The 13,081-nt window shown below is 48.6% G+C and overlaps 1 protein-coding gene across 1 annotated transcript in view; it reads left to right on the forward strand.

The window, feature by feature from the left end:
* Positions 1-6,442, forward strand: part of DNAAF8 (dynein axonemal assembly factor 8) — a gene marked incomplete at its 3' end in the record, with an annotated part of 94,415 nt that extends 87,973 nt beyond the window's left edge. The window contains 2 exon segments of the mRNA XM_080618949.1: positions 2,878-2,947; positions 6,365-6,442. Coding sequence (XP_080475075.1) covers positions 2,878-2,947; positions 6,365-6,442 — 148 coding nt within the window.
* Positions 6,443-13,081: the final 6,639 nt, after the last annotated feature.

The following is a 13,081-nucleotide window of genomic DNA, read 5'->3' on the forward strand; positions in this document are numbered from 1 at the left end:
GTCTCAAGGCAGCACCCCTAGAGCAAACCTTGTGGTATCTTCTCGCTGCCGTTCACAGGGAGGAATAAGTGCCAGTCTCAGCTGTGTTTTCACCCCTCATCCTGCTCTGTGCCAGGGTGGCTGGCTCTCCAAAGGATAAACTTCCTTGCTTGAATTGCAAAGTACATGCGCATAAATTCTGCCTGTTAGGAGGCACTTCCAAGGGGCAGGATCTGCTCTGCCTCTTACCCACAGTGCCACACGTAGTGATCCTGCAGCCATTTCAAACCAGCTGTACAAAATAGTAACTGCCTTTGTGATTGATGATGCTTGTGAAAGGGAAGGTGGTGAGGTGTGCCCAAGGATGAGGAGGAGGCAGAGATCCCTGGACAGATCCACCATAGCCAGCAATAAACTCACACCTTTATTGCAGCATAAGCATCATACTGTTTAAAACCAACTTTGCAAATGTCTTTGAAAACCCAGCCTGACTCCATCAGTGTCTCATAAGGACAATTCATGCTAAGACATCTTCGTTTCAGAATAACGTCTGAGGTTAATTACACTTACAGCTCCACCAGCAGGAGCCATGGGACCTTTCTTGTACTGCCTAAATCACTGTATTTATTTCCCTCTTCCTGCCACAGCCCAGAATTCCAGTACCTGCACAGGTTCTGGCCTGCATTTCAGCTGCATTGCTGAAGCACCTCAGTTTAAGAGATTATTTTACAGCCCTGGGAGTTGATTCACAGCTGAGCCACATTATTTAGGCTTTGTGCCACAGGGAGAAACGTTGCCATCTGTATGGAAGCCTGGGATATGATGTCAGAGATGGGCTGTGATAAAAAGGAGGAATCAGGTGTTGAGAGGAACAATGTGAGCTTTGCTAGTATAACTGCTCATAGTTCAGAGCCTATTAAAGCTTTCCTAAGCCAGCTGTAGCAGTGGCACCTCGAGGAGACATTCGGTTACTGGAAAATGTGCCATGCAGAGCAGTTGCCTTGAAGACAGACACAGACCCTTATAACTGTGCAGTGATTATTGTGCAGCAGCAGCACCCACTCTGCCTGTTCTCTGGACATCTATGAAGGCATTATTTCTGCACAAAAGGGCAGGAAGAAAAGAGAAAGGGACAACATTGATGCAGGTGGGGGCACAAAAGCAGCCTGTGATTTTGATTGGCTGCCAAGAGTGGAGCTGAAGCAGGAATCTGGGAGAATCTGGGCGGGTGCCAAGGGTAACTCAGAGGGCAGAGTGAAGTGTTTGGAAGAGGTGAGGGGAAGCTGAAGAGACTGGGGACTGGGGCAGAATCCAAAGAATGAAGTGACACAATCCTATCCACAGACAGGGAAAATTATGTGAGACTTACCTTGTTTGTTCTGTCAGCATCCAACTGCCTGGATCTCCAGTATAAAGCATTTGAATTTTCCCTGTCATAACTTGTTTTTACATCCAGATTTCCAAGCTGCAGGGTGGCAGAAGGAAGAATTTACAAGTAGATTCAAAGCAGCTCCTGGAAGAAATGCAGGCTCTGCTTTTTATGCATGAAAAACAAGATTTAGCTGCCTTAATAGGTGATATTGATTTAATAGTGATTACTGTTCTATGGTTATTTGAGCTTTTAAAAAGTACTTTCAGATGCCCACGAGATTGTTAGGACCTAACTATGTTGTGCATGGTCCTTATGAACTCACCTAGTTAACACCGTACTGAAGTCAGTGAGCAGTGTTTGACTTCAGCACACCCAAAATTTAGCTGCATCAGCAGAAAACCAGAGTGTAGACTCAGCCTGACACTCTTCTGGTTTTAGACAATGTGTGCAATCAGAACAAAAGTCAAGTGTTAAGGAACTTAGCTGGATGTTATTTTCTCTGATGAAACATTCTTACCAAGTGCTAATTGTTGTCAGCAGGGAGTGATGTTATCCCTATAGGAAGCTCATCTCTGGGAGCTTTAGAGGGGAAGGAGGTGTAGAAATAAAAAAAAAAGATGAACACATGAGATGTAAAATATTTGAGCTGTTGAAAACTGCTGAAGAGAGAAGTTGCCAAGCACAATACCTGGATATGGAGGCAAGGAGCAGGGACTGGTTTCTAAAACCACTCTGGAGAGTTTTCAAGCCTAAGACTTGAGTGTGCACAGGGTCAGTTTAAAGGGCAATTTTGAAATTTGTTCTTGCCTCTTAATTTCTCTTGAATATGTCTTATAGAATCATAGAATCACAGCCTGGTTTGGGTTGGAAAGGGCCTTAAGATGATCTAGTTGCAACCCCCTGCCATGGACAGGGACACCCCACACTAGAGCATGTTGCCCAAGGCTCTGTCCAACCTGGCCTTGAACACAGCCAGGGATGGAGCATTTAACAGTTCTCTGGGCAACCTGTGCCAGTGCCTCACCACCCTCACAGTAAAGAACTTCTTCCTTATATCTAACTTCAAGTTCCCCTGTTCAAGTTTAAACCCATTCCCCCTTGTCCTATCACTACAGGTCAGCTCGTGTGTGGACCAGAGCAAAAGAAGGACTAGTGAAGCAGACACTGCTGCTGAAGGCAGCTTAGATAGTCCCGGGGTTTGGGAAAAACACACAGATTGTCTTTGTTGAGAAGACCACCCTTGCACAGAGCTGACTATCTACGTTTACATATATTTTCCATTGACCCAGAGACCCCATTATGCAACAGGTCATTACTGTTGGTTTGAAGGCTTGTATTTTAAGAATCCAAATCCATTTATACAAAGCTTTGTAAAACCCAGGATTTAGCTGTGTAAAGAAGTTCAGTAACAGATGCAGCCAGAGCTGCTGGCACAGAGCATAGTCCTCCTCAGAGCTGGGTCATCTGCAGATTCTGACAGTTTGGATGGCAAAGTAACACTGGCTTCCGTTTTCCTTTACCCCCAGGGTCAGTTGGCAGAAGCAGTCAGTCCTGGACACTGTGCAGCATCTCCTTTATCCTCAAAATGAGAATCAGGCAAGTAGAGAAGTTTATGGTACAGATTTGTGTCTTTTGTGTTCCTGTGATGAATGAAAGTTGTCACAATTGGTTGAATGTTAGAAGAAAATTTTAACTTGTGTAAGACAGATGTGGTGCCTCATGAGAGCCCCAAGTCTTGGCTTAAACCACAACACACTGTCTTCACATTACAATGGTGCCACTATTTTGAAACAAAATATTTGGAATTTTGATAAAGATTCAATATTTTCCATAGGTGTCAGTTACTTTTTATGAAAAATCAACACTTAGTAAGATATCTATGATATATGTCAATAATTAATGACACAAAATGTTCATTCAGCCTTTCTGGCAAGCCTGGCACATGTCCTGTGATTGGGGAGTTCTGTCTCAGCCTATATCCAAAGGGAAGAGGAGAAGTTAAGCCATTAGCTATTCCAGGGATAGGCTATCTGAATATTTTTGCAGTAGTTCATCCTAAGAAGGGAAATGCTAAGTGACATGTGGGCAGCTAATGGGAATAAACTGTATAAATACCCTTAAAACTCTGGCTGTTGTCATCAAAGTTTAGTGCAAAACAAATGAGAGATTTGGGTAGAGGAGGCAGTGCGTGAAGAATTAGGGCTATCAGGTGTAAAAAAACTGGGAAGGATGAGAACAGTAGCAAAGGGACAGGCCTCCTCCCTAGATCCCTTTTGCTTCCCAAAAAAAACACAGCAGGAGAGTGAGATGTGTTTGTAACCTCGTGTAACACATCAGAGTTGCTGCTTCAGTACCAGTGCTCCAAGGACTGAGTCTTAAAAGACACCAAACCCTTTTTGAAGTCTGTGCTCCTGCTTTTAACACAGGCAAAACTGCCCCAAACTTCCCCAAAGTCATCCAGCTGCTGTTTGCAGCAGCTTTCCCTGAGGCTCGGTAATGTTCTCCCTGGGTGCTGCTGAAATTGTAGGCACTGCCAGGGAAGGTCTGTGATAGCTGCAAGGCTGTCATCGCATGGTGCTCGCTACTTCCAGAGTGCCAGGCTGTTGCCAAGTGATATGACAGGGCAGCAAGTCCAGGCTGTTTTCTGATTTGCTTTGAAAAGGACATGACATATCTCTGGCTGACATAAAATCCCTTCTGCTTCACAGCTATGGGGAATCAGCCTATCAGAAAGAGGCTTATCGTGCTTTCTGTGATTGATAAGAGGAAAACAAATATGCTCAGCCCTTCTCCCTGCTTCTGGCAGCCTGGGGCATTGAATCAAATCCCTCTGGTGCTGGTGGAAGCAGTGGCTACTCACAGCAGCTCAGAGTTTAGACCATGAGTCTAGTCCTGCAACAGCAGTGGATGCAACGCTCCGCATTGTGGGTTATAAGATGCACAGCAGCAAGTAATGTTTATTTTCAAATAGTCCTTTTGCTCCAAAGTTCAGAGTAGGTTTAGAAATGGAGCACCTCTGCTACAAAGAAAAGCTGAGAGTGTTGGGGTTGTTCAGCCTGGAGAAGACTCCAGGGAGACCTTACAGCAGCCTTTCACTTAAAAGGGGCCTATAAGAAAGATGGGGAAAGACTTTTTAGCAGGGTTTGTTGCAATAGAATGAGGGGTGATGGTTTTAAATTAAAAGAGGGAAAGTTCAGGCTGGATGTGGGGAAAATATCTTTACAGTGAGGGTGGTAAAATGCTAGCACACATTGTCCAGAGAGGTTGTGGATGCCCTGTCCCTGGACGCATTCAAAGCCAGGCTAGATGTGGTTCTGGGCAACCTGATCTAGTTGAAGATGTCCCTGCTCATTGCATGGGGGTTGGATAGATGACCTTGGAAGGTCCCTTCCAACCCAAACTACTCTATGATTCTAGGATCACAAAGCTAGATCTGAGGAGCAAGCTCACCAAGGAATGACTGTACCTCAAAGGATGTGCCTAGAAACGGTGTTTGATCCTCTGATCTCTTGCTAATGAGTTTATGAATTGTCAGCCAGGCTTTCCAGGTCAAAGCTAATAAGCAACACCATGATATCAGGCAAAGTTCAGGAGGTTTAAATGAACATGGATTTCAAATCCGCATGGTTTAAGCAGAGCTTAAGCATTTACTGGTGGTGTTGAGCCAAGAAATTTTGTACTTGCTCCCTGTGTGATTTGGGACTAGGCAATAGGATGAGAAACCCTCTTTACAAATGTGGATATTTTAGTGCTCACATCTGTGTCTGGGCTAGTTGTCTGCCGCCTTCTGCAGTCCCTGAGAGAAGCAGCATTTCTATAGCACTTTTCACCTGCCCTATTTGAAACATGTGCCTTAGGAGAAGGTGAATCCATGGTTTAGAAGTTCCTTATGCTCACACAGTGAACCTGCAAATGCCTGCTCCCCATGCAGGCTTCTCTTGAACACATGTAGCCCAGTTCATATCTGGAAACGATAAACCCATGTTTTGTTGGGGAGATCATTAGGGGCTCTTGATCTTCCAGTGGACCTCTATAAAGTGGTCCCATACTTCCCTGCACATGGCCCATACCCAAACTGGAACCTTCCCAGCAATAAGAGCTGTCAGGGAGTGCTGTGCTCAGGCTTCAGACTGGGATGTCCTGTGTCTGAATAGTTTCTCCTCACATGCACTATGGCTGGGATGAGATTATGAGGCTGTGGTGGCCTCTGATCACTGACCTGCCACTGTTAGCATGTCAGAGCAGGGAGACAGCACAGGCTCAGCACAGCCATTCCTCAGTATGAACGCAGGGATGTGCAATCAAGGCTCCAGAGGCAGGCAGTGCTAATCCTTCTGCTCTGCCTGGAGCCCTGAAGCTGTAGCCAGCAGCCACAATGGCTGCTCTGACATCTCCCTCCCTGCAGAAACAGCTGCAACTTGGGACTACACCAGAGCAACACAGGGAAAACACATCCCAGCCACCATTGGCATGATCCTTAGCCCATCAGCAGCAGGCAGAAGGGCTGAAGTCCCGTAAAAGAGACCTAAAAGCCTATGAGGAGAGGCAGAGTGCTGGCAGCAAGAGGGCCCAAGGGCTATCAGCACAGCATGTATAATGCTTATGGGGAACACGGTGTTTATTAAGACAGTCGAATAACAGACTGGTCCTGAAGCCCTTGGCACTAAGCTGGTCTCCCCATCCATGGAACAGCCACAGAGGAGCGAGATTTGGGAAGCAGAGGCAGAGCAGCTGGGGAGGGAGTTAGACTTCCTGCTTGGCACTTTGCATGTTGTTGGTTTTCTTCAGCTCCTTGAAAATGTGAATCTTGAGAACAGCCAAACAGTGGTCGTGGCTAGCAGACATTTCCCTGCTATGGGACGCTCAGAGCTGCCTCTGGGCTGAGATTAATTCAACCTGGCAAACATCCTCACTGTGCTGCCTGCCTGTTGCTTGCACAGAAACCTACCTCTGAAAGAAGTGTCTCACAGAACTTACAGCTCTCCCCCTATCCCTTACTTCTTTTCTCCCCAGGCTGAAGAGCTGCTCTGTTGCCTTTTTGACTCCCTGACATCTGAGAGCATCCATCAAATTGAATCCCAGGATTGCTAGCCAGAATGGTCCAAGCTTCCAAGCATGGGTGGATGCCGCTGCGGATATCTGTGCAGATGGACACTCAGGGGACTCCCAGCCTCTAAGAGCACTGATGTTTGTTTGTCATTAAAACATAATGTCTGAAGTGTGGTATTATCATCAGTAAGATAAATGAGAGTGGTGGGAGGCAGGATCAGTGCTCAAGAACAAATCTTTCTCAACCGTAGCTGTGGTTTCTAGTGGAATGCGTTCAGAGGCAATCTGCTTGTATTTGTGGAGCAGGGCTTGGAGCATTCCTGTGGCTGGAAAAACTCAGGAAGTAAAACAAATCGAGGGGCAGGTGTTCACTGCTTTTTTTCTCCCAAGTGCTTGGGACTCCATCTTCCCCAGCCCTCAGAGACATTATGGAGAGACTCCATTTTCTGTTGCTGCTGTGTTCTTTGAACCTAATACAAAAATCCAGTAAATGAAATGGAAATAGTCTGAGGGAAGGCTGGATCCCCAAAGAGTTCAGTACCATTGAGTAAGATTTAAAGCTGGACAGCTTAATGTTCACTTACTGTCTGTTTCAGCAGCCCTGTTACAGCTGTCCTTGCCCAGTCCCAGCTCACTGCCCTCCTGTGGACACACAACCCTGCCTCTTGTTCTTCCTTCCACAGCCCCCACGGATCCTTGCACGATTCATCCTCTGACAGGTGCTTTATGTGAGCTATCAAGCAAGGAAGCTGACATTAATACAAAGGTCCTCAGTCTTCCTGGAACCCACTGGTCCACAGCTCCTTTGGGGAAGATTCTTCTCAGCCCAGGAGGCCTCATGTTCCTACCTGCCCTGCTAAGGCAAAGAGTTGGATGTGCACGTGCCTCTGGTTCCAGACATCACAGACACAGCAAGAACAGTCCCTGTGAGTGTTCTCCAGGCACTGTTAAGGTAGAGCAGTGTAAAGCTGGCTGGCCAGCCCACCTCTCAGTGCTGCTGGTGGGGTGAACCCCTTCTGTGCAAAGCCTTTCCCTCTGTAAGAGCCTGGTACGAGTCCTCCTCCATAGCCACTAGCACACACAGTCTGTGAGAATACAACACCCCCGAGATCTCTGTCCCCTTTTGGACGAGGCTGTAAGTGCTCACGAAGTACAAAAGCTGTCAGAGGTCTGGCCTTGCAAGCTCTGCTTCCTCAGCTGGTAATAGTCCTAACACAGTCTCTCTCCTCTAAGCTACCAAACATCTTAACAGCAAAATAGCAAAATGCAACAGAGCAAAACAGAAACAGCAAAAGAACTGGGTGAAGAGGAGACGTGGATAGGGAGCCTGCTGCATCTTCACACAGTGGTTCAGTGTCAGAGCTTGAAAGTACCTCCAAAGCTCTGCTCCCCAGCATCATTCTACCTGCACAGGCTGTTTGGGCTTTATGATGGGTCTGAACATCTCTGAGGAGCAGCTCCAGAAGCATGTGCCTGTGATGGAAGCAGGCAGCTGCCCTGCTCCCTTGGGAGGACAGGGCCCTGGGAGTCAGTGTGATGGACAAGCCTGCTCTGCTCCTGCAGCTAAGTAGGCCATTTCCTGCACTCCAGGCACATTTCTGTCATGCTTGTAAGCCATGTACAGCTTTGAGACAAATGAGAATTAAAAGGATCCACCCCCAGCACTTGGGGAATTTGATCTGGAAAAGGGGCCTGTTAGAATAAACCACAGTCAGATAGCAACTGAAGGACAAAGCCTGCAAAACTACATGCAAGAAAGGGGCATGTGGGGTCAGCAGGAGCCCAGCACCCACCCAGCCCACCAGTGCACACAGGCCACCAGTGCCATGTCTGACCCACCTGGGCCCTCAGACCAGTGACAAATGGGATGATGGGGAGCTGGACATCAGGAGGTGATGCTCTGGTGACTGGCAGCGGGCACCGGGGAGATGACATCCTGGTCAAACACCCCTGGCCCTATCCAGGCTGTCAGCAGGCTGGAGCTCTCTCAGCTTTATGGCAGGAGTTGAGACCATAGCTCGTAATTCACCATGGAATAAACCAGGGCCTGGCACAAAACACACCCACACGAGCCCCATTCCAAACAGCCTTGCTACTGAGGCTTGTACTTTGTGAGCCTCCATCCGCCAACATGAAGAGACCCATGCCTCAGTTTCCCTCCTATGAAGTAGAGGTAACAGCTCTGCCACACCAGACATGCCAGCAACATCATAAGAATGGGGCAGCACCCAGATATTTGGAACATGAGGCTGCTGCAGTGTCTTTGATTCCTATTTTCAAGCCCAGCTAATTAGCCTCAGCGTAACAAACGAGCACACCCTGCACAGAGCAGGGGAAAGCAGCATCCTCTGATATTTCCAAAATGCCATGATTCCATAAATAACCTCACCAGCCTCTCCTTCCGGAGCACCCCACTCTTCTCCAGAGAGCTGACAACCAAGAGCACCATGAACCCAGCAGAAATCAATCCCATCAACCCTCCAACAGCTTCAGATCAGGCAAAGAGAGCTGTAGCTCACCCCCTGCTCTTCCCCACCACAAGGCAGCCAGATGAGCTAATCAGGGCTGAGGTTCAAATTAATGATTGCTGGAACCAGGAGAAAGGCAGATTTGATCAGAGATTGCCAGCTTTGCAGCTGGCTCCTACTTGCAAACAATTCATTTAGATTATGAAAGCAAGAAATTGAGTACAAAACCCCCTAGATTGTTTGCTTCCTAGAGAAAGAAAATAAATGGAGTTTTAGATTAAGAATTATGCAGAATAGTATTAATTCCCTACCTTCTTGTGCCTCCCCTCCTGGAAAACCAGAGCTAATCAGAATTGAGCATTGTTCTGCTGCCATGTCAGAGCTGCCTCAATGGAGGAGAGAAAATACAGTCAGTGGCATTTTGTGTTAACTCCTTCTGGTCCTGCCATAAGCATGAGAGCACCCAGGGCTGATCTCCCAGTCATCTGATATCAACCCAGGTTCCCTTATCAGCACTGAGCCAGGCACAGGCACGTGGCTGTGTGAGTTGCAGGTGGAGGAGCTAAAATTTGATGCTCCCCATCACCTTTCTGCTGTGTTAAGCAGATTGGAAAACACCTGGAATTGAAACAACCCCCTAACACCAATGTGTGCCTTTGATTTGGGCCAGAATAATCCTTCGCACCTTAAAGCTCATCCAGTTCCAACCCCCTCCCATGGACAGGGACACCTTCCACTAGACCAGGTTGCTCCAAGCCCCGTCCAACCTGGCCTTGAACACTGCCAGGGATGGGGCAGCCACAGCTTCTCTGGGCAACCTGTGCCAGCGCCTCAGCACCCTCACAGGGAAGAACTTCTGCCTAAGAGCTCATCTCAGTCTTCTCTAAGTTTGAAAACATCATCTGTTCACTCCAAAAAATTATTTCATTCACCCTAAAAATGATTTCTGCTCCAGCCCTATGCCCATGAACCCTGCAGAGCATTGGGGATGTCTCACATCGCCACTCAGACTTGCTAGCCTGGGAACCACCGCACAGCAAACAGGATTTACTGCCCTGCCAGTGAACTGCATATAAACTGGGCACTGGTTTTCATCTCCACAGGCCCATGGCTGCCTTCAGAAGCAGGAGGACCTGCTGGACCTGCTGGAGCTGTCCCCAGACCAGCCATCCTCACCAGGCTGGATGATCTTGATCCACATGCTTCCTATGCTCACAAATTGCCTTGCTCTAGCTGACATAAGCCATAAGTACCTCTCTCTTAGCTGAGAGCTGCCACTGTTGGATTTTGGGGTGTCTTGGCATCTAGAGAGCTTGCTGGACCACCATACAAGAGACCTGGCTGTGCCAGAGAGCTGAAATGCTTCATGCATTGGTGAGACAATTGTTCAGGATGAGGATAGGGTAAATCATGCCTGACAAATCTGGTAGCCTTCCATGATGAGGTCATGGCATTGGTGGATAAAGGCAGAGAAACCGTCATCTACCTGGACTTCTGCAAAGTGTTTGACACTGTCCCACATGACATCCTTGTCTCTAAACTGAAGAGGCATGGATTTGATGGATGGGCCATTCAGTGGATAAGGAATTAGCTGAATAAACAGTAGCAGTCAACACTCAATGTCCAGATGGAGACCAATGCCAAGTGGTGTCCCTCAGGAGCTGGCATTGGGCCCAGCACTATTTAACATCTTTGTGGGCAACATGGACAGTAAGGTTGAGCACCCTCAGTAAGTCACACCACCACCAACCTGCGAGACGCAGTTGACATGCTAGAGGGAAGGGATAGGATCTAGAGGAACCTGGACAGACTGGAGAGGTGTGACCGTGTTAACCTCATGGAGTTCAACAAGGCTAAGTGCAAGGTCCTGAACCTGGTTCATGGCAATCCCCAGCACAAACACAGGCTGGGGGAGACTGGGTTGAGAGCAGCTGATTAATTGGTACTTGGCAATTCCCCATGGACAGGGGCTGGAGGAGCACGAAGGGTGGTTTGTCTGCAAGGCTGGGAGCTGCGATGAAGCAGGGCTGGGGATGACTCAGATGTGGGTAATTAAACTGGTTGGAACAGTGGATAGCTCAGGCAGAAACACCAGCCCAGAGAGCAAGGAGCTCATGCAACTGCTGCAACTGGGTCATGCAGGAGACCAGCACCAGTAAAGCCTCTTGTGGGCTCACCTGGCCCTGGTGGGACATGACCCAACAGCAATGCCAGTCCCCAAACAAAAGATGCTCCGTTAAGACAGGGCAGAAGCTCTGTGTGGACAGCTTCACATGGTCAAGCTGGAGGCTGTCAGTACTGCAAGTGCTCCTGAGGAGCTCAGCAGAGGTGCTTTAGGCTCAGTCAGTCTCTCTCCATCCATCCATTCATCCATCCATCCATCCATCCCCACTCCCAGCATGCCAAGCCATCACATGCCTAAGTCCTGCAGGAGAACAGCCAAGCTCTTCCTCCCTTTGGTTTAAGTTCCATCACAAGCTGGGATTACTGTGGGATGTGGGGACTCCTGACAACCTCCTGCTGCCCTGCTCTTGCCCTGGGCAATCACGTGCAGGTGCTGCTGTCAGGAGGGATATATAAACCCTCAGGAAGGGCCTCAGGTTCCTACTGGTGGGGCTGTGTTGGGTTCTGGGACCCTTGGGCTCTCCTTGGCAGCTCTGCCAGGTAAAGGGATGGGACTACATCAGAGGTCTTATGCTGACCCCTGGAATCTCCTATTGAAAGACCTGTGTGATGTTTGCCATGTTTCAGCCATCAGGAACTTCCTGAGAAATTTGTGAGTTCTCAAATTTGGTTTGGAAGATGGAGACTGTCACCACCAAGTCGCTACAGCTGATCAGGATCTTCAAGTAGCTCTAATGGACCAGCCTGTGACCAGTTTGCCCGAGGCCTTCCTCTGCTGTGGGTGATGTCTGTGTTTGCTGACTCTGGACTGAAGCTATTGTCTGCTGTTGGTGCTGATCTAATAGAGGAGCTGCTGATGCTGCAGTGTTTTGGATGACTTGTTGGACTGAAGAAATCAGGGAGACTTCCCCAACTGACTTTGAGAGGGAAAGAGGAGCAGGGCAGGGTAGAATGGGTGTCCTTGCCCTTCTGCCCCAGCTGAACATTGGCCCTCAGCTGCTGCCTGAGGCCTGGATGATGCATCCAGCTTGTACTACACAGCTGGAGGCACCCACATGGCTGTGAAGCTCTTGCTGTGAGACAGCTGTTTCCATGTTCTAAGCATGGACTTTAGGCATGGGACTTATCCTTCCCAGAGCTCTGGCAGAAGATCCTCAGCTGTTTGTGCTCTGCACTGAGATGCTGATACCCTCTGAAAGTAGACTGGCCAGTGAATGCCCACTGAAAGCCATGGAGCCATTCAGACTGGTGGATCTGGCCTGCAGTGGACCAGGCTCATACTGTGGTAGAGCAGAGGGAGCTTTGCCATGAGTAAGTGGCTCCCAAGAATGGCTGTAGGGTTTCCAGCCAAAGGCTGGGTAATGGCTCAGAGCTGGCTACTTCATGTTGCAGGGACTTCCTTGTAGGACTAATGTGACTGTTGTGCTGCTTCCAGTCTCTGACTCCATCTGTGCCTGTCCTTCCACAAGATCCAGCCTCCCTCAGGAAGCCTGGAAGCCAGGTAAGTTCAGTTCCTGACCCTGAAAGGAGACAGAGTCCTGGTCTGCTTGAGTCAGCTAGAGCTGATGACAGCCCAAGTGCCCCTGTGCCCTGCAGAGCTGCTCCCTTCTCCTAAAGGAGATATCCAGACACATGGACCTGAACATGCTGAACAGTGGTGCTATGAAGCAAATGAAAGCCCACCAAGAAGCTCCAGACCACTGAACTCTACCACTGTCTTCTGCATATATGCTGCTGAGCTTCTCAAAAAACCATACCCTGTATTCTGATGTGCAGCTTCAGAGCCTGGCAGCATTTAAATATTGAAGTCCACTTGGACTTGAAGCCAAGCAAGTGTCCTGGGCATCCTGTGGGTCAGCCTATCAGACCTGCCATGTACATGTTACCCTGGGCAGCCTCCGTGAGCAATGGGGGCAGATGTGGCTGAGGAGCTCTGCAGGACAGGCCACCCTACTGCCCTGCCCGAAAGAAGCAGGACTTTGAGACTAAGCCTTGGCCATTGGGAGTGCTCCTCAAACTAGGTTGGGGAAGGATCAGTCCCTCAAGTGACTGCAGGCGTGTCATAAACTGGAGTGAGTCCAGCAGAGGT

Source organism: Psittacula echo (genome assembly GCF_963264785.1).
Source record: "Psittacula echo genome assembly, chromosome: 5".
Lineage (NCBI taxonomy): Eukaryota > Metazoa > Chordata > Aves > Psittaciformes > Psittacidae > Psittacula > Psittacula echo.